The following is a 3,676-nucleotide window of genomic DNA, read 5'->3' as shown; positions in this document are numbered from 1 at the left end:
TAAATATGTAATATATTTTAAAAAAAATTTTTTTACAAAAAAAATATAAAAATAAGTTTAAAGTTATAATTTAAAAGATTTAATTATAAAAATTAAGATTTATTTAAAAAATAAAAAAATAAAAAATTATACATAAAAAATATTATATATAAAAATTATAATTCATTTTTTGAACTAATAATATATACCTTTTCATAAGTACCTTCATATTCTGCAAGAATACGCAATGTTTCTTGAGTACCTTTGTGAGCGCTGCAAACACGAAATTGAACTTTTAAACCTAAAGATTTTGCATGTTTAGCTATTTCTTTACAATGGCCTTCATCAGAAAGTGATCCCATTAAAATAACAACAAGACTAGTAGATAAAGGAAGAAGATGGTCAAGTTGGTCTTGTATCCATTTAAAATTACATTTTACAGTGTTTAAATCTTCTTCAGTAACAATATCTAAATTTCTATATATCTACAAACAAAATAAAAAATCAATAAAAACCAAGATAATATTATCTTCCTTTATAGGATAATTTTACTAAATACCTGTTTATCTTTCATTAATCTTTTATCACCAGATGGCCAAAGTCTCCAAGAATCACTATCAATTATATCTGCTACCATAATTTCATTGTTTACATTCACACCAAATTCTATTTTCATATCTATAAGTGCACAATCTCTACTCGCCCATGTTCTTTCTAAAATCTCAAATACAGTAAGTGCAGTATGTTGCATAATATCAAATTCATCTTTTCCTATTATGAGTTCATTCAATTTAAAACCAGCAGAAATAATTTGTTCCTTTGACCATTGAGGATCATGATTAATATCATCTTTAAAAAATGTTTCTTGTAAAGGTGGATTAAATCTATAACCTTCAGGGACACCTAAATAATAAAAAATTAAAATAAAACATTGAAAATAAATGCTCATAATAAAAATTTTTTTCAAGACTTATTTTTATTGTTTTATCACATTGTATCATATTGTATGTTTATATTGTGTATTTATATTATATATTATATTATACATTATACCTTGATGTCTTTTTAAGAAACTGCCAGTGGCTAATCTTCGACTAACCCATTCAATTGGTAGCATTTGACATTTTTGGGCAACAAAAACAGTATCATTTACCAATTCAACGAAAGCTGTTTTTATTCCAGCTTTATTTAATAATTGAAATACTTTAGCTGTAGTAGCTGTACTAATTGCAGCTTTTCCTTTTAAATTATGAAATTTTTTACCATCTTCAGCAGTAATACAATCCTTACTTTGTAAAAGACACAAAGTAGAATCATTTAGAACTTCATATACCTTTTTGGTCTTTCCTTCAATAATGAGTTTTCCATATTTATATTCTAATTAAATGAAATATGAAATATTAATATTAGTAAATTGAATTTTATAAAAAAAATTATGTTTAATAAGAATTTTAAACTATATTAATTCAATTTTTATATAATACAACATAATATATTAATTAATATTAAATTATTTATCAATATATTAATATCAATATTAAATTATTTATCAATATATTTATATCAATATTAAATTTAAAATAATAATAAAAAAATTATTTTATAATATAAAAATATAAAGATATTATGAATGTTATTTTGTTACATTTAAAAAAATTTTATATAATTTCATGATTAATGATATTATATTATTGATGTTATATAACATAATCAAATATGATATATATAATTATATTTTTATTAAATTTAATTTTTTTCAATTAATTAAAAATGATATCAAAATAAAGGATTCATCTATTTAATGATATAAATTTTGAATTAAATTTAATTTTATAATTATAAAACTAAACTTAAAACTAAATTTCTAAAATACAAATTATAAATATTTCAAATACAATAAAATCTTTCACTTGTCACATTAAATGAGATTGTGATTATAACTTTATATTTTAATATAAATATAATATAATATATCTTAAAATAATTATTATATATATCTTACAATAATTATAAAATAAAATCAACTATGTATATATGGTTTTGAAACGAAATATTTTGAAACTTAAAATTAATATTTATATCAATAAATTAAAGTTTAAAAAAAATTATATCAATATATTAATAAAAAAAAAAATTATTTCATTTTTTATAATCATATCTTTTCTTTTTTTATTAAATATAATAAACTTGGTCGTTTTTTTAATAAATATAAAATCTATTATACTATATATTATCTATTATATTATACTTACCATTCATGTTTCTCGTTTAGAATTTACTTTAAGAATATTATGCAATTTCTCAATTCTCGAACAATTAAGTTCTTTAACGATCCCCACTTTCAAAATTCTTCTTTCTTCGATTGGTGCTTATTCGTTATTGCGAGTTTATTGGTAAATCATATCATATAAAGAATAATTATTGAAAAAATCATAAAATTAAAATACACTGAATAACTTTTCTAAGTTATTCTTAAAAAAAATTTCAAAAACTTTAATAAAATTTTATTAATCACTGTAAAAATAATTAACAATAATAAAATATTTATTTTAAATATTATTATTATAATATATTTATTTTAAATATACAATATATATTAAAAAGAAAATTTCAGTTTATTTTTGAAAAGTTTATAAATGATATCATAAAAAATCATAATAAAATTAATAAACAACAGGTTTTTACAATATAATATAATATACAAATAGGTTTTTACAATTATAATATATAAAAGATATTATAATATATTCTTATGTAAACTTGAATTTATATTTATAAAAAATTTAGCTTATTTGAAAGTTCTATTGTTGAAAAATTCTAAATAGTTATAATATAGAAATAGTTATAATAATTATTTTAAAAAAACAAAAAACAATAAATTATTCAGATAAATTAGATACGCGAAATAATAATAATAATAATAATAATAATAATAACAACAACAACAACAACAACAATAACAATAATAACAATAACAATAACAGCAACAATAACAACAACAACAATAATATAGTATATTTATTATTTAAACAATAGATTATTATCGATTTTTCAAAACTTTAAAGAATCATGTCCAGTACTTTATTAAATATAAATTAGTAGTTAAAGAGTTTAAAAGATAATAGCTAAATAAGTTAACCCCTCCAATCAAAAACAGATTTTCATTGGTCTACGTATTCATTTGTATAAAGTTGTTAAAGTCAGTTGAGAAACATATTTCATGCGGATCTTCTTCGAGTTGATAGCAAAACATCATAAACGTTTAAACCTTTGACGCACGTGGTACGTACTAACATACGTAATTTAAAATTTGTATACTTAAGAGAAAATGTTTCGATGCAATAATCGATTCTAATGATAGTATTAAAGAAATATAATAATGAAAATTTAATTAGTAAAAGAAATAATGTGAAAAAATATATCTATAATCTTTTTTCATATTAATTATAAAACCGCCAAAAATCTTATTTAACAAATGGGTACAGTCTGTAATAAAAAGATACCAATCATAGCACTGTCAATAACTTAAATAGTTTAATTGATCTTTATCAAATTAATAAAATTATTATTATAATTATTTTTAAATAAAATTTATATTATTTATTGTTTTTCATTTATTATATTTATTGTAATTTTTTTCTATTAAAAAAGTTCTTAATTTAATAAAATAATAAATAAATATATATATATGTATACG

The 3,676-nt window shown here is 18.5% G+C and overlaps 2 protein-coding genes across 3 annotated transcripts in view; one reads left to right on the top strand and one right to left on the bottom strand.

The window, feature by feature from the left end:
* Positions 1–2,389, bottom strand: part of LOC102671162 (multifunctional protein ADE2) — a 3,722-nt gene extending 1,333 nt beyond the window's left edge. The window contains exons 1-4 of one of the 2 annotated variants that reach the window (XR_421189.2): positions 2,232–2,389; positions 1,033–1,356; positions 539–882; positions 203–464 (exon numbers count right to left, since the gene is read on the bottom strand). Coding sequence is in view for 1 of the 2 variants with exons in the window: in XM_006611874.2 (XP_006611937.1) it covers positions 189–464; positions 539–882; positions 1,033–1,356; positions 2,232–2,238 (951 nt within the window). In the remaining variant the exon portion in view is untranslated. Of the gene's footprint in view, positions 1–188; positions 465–538; positions 883–1,032; positions 1,357–2,231 lie in introns of both variants that reach the window. The other variant, XM_006611874.2, reaches the window with a different exon arrangement.
* A 714-nt stretch (positions 2,390–3,103) lies between these two features.
* The window catches only part of LOC102671020 (amidophosphoribosyltransferase-like), a 4,787-nt gene continuing 4,214 nt past the window's right edge, over positions 3,104–3,676 (top strand). The window contains exon 1 of the mRNA XM_006611873.2: positions 3,104–3,261. The gene's annotated coding sequence lies outside the window, so the exon portion shown is untranslated. The remainder of the gene's footprint in view (positions 3,262–3,676) is intronic.

The sequence above is a fragment of the Apis dorsata genome, unplaced genomic scaffold, assembly GCF_000469605.1.
Source record: "Apis dorsata unplaced genomic scaffold, Apis dorsata 1.3 scaffold_94, whole genome shotgun sequence".
NCBI lineage: Eukaryota > Metazoa > Arthropoda > Insecta > Hymenoptera > Apidae > Apis > Apis dorsata.
This window is presented reverse-complemented; position numbering and strand designations above follow the sequence as displayed.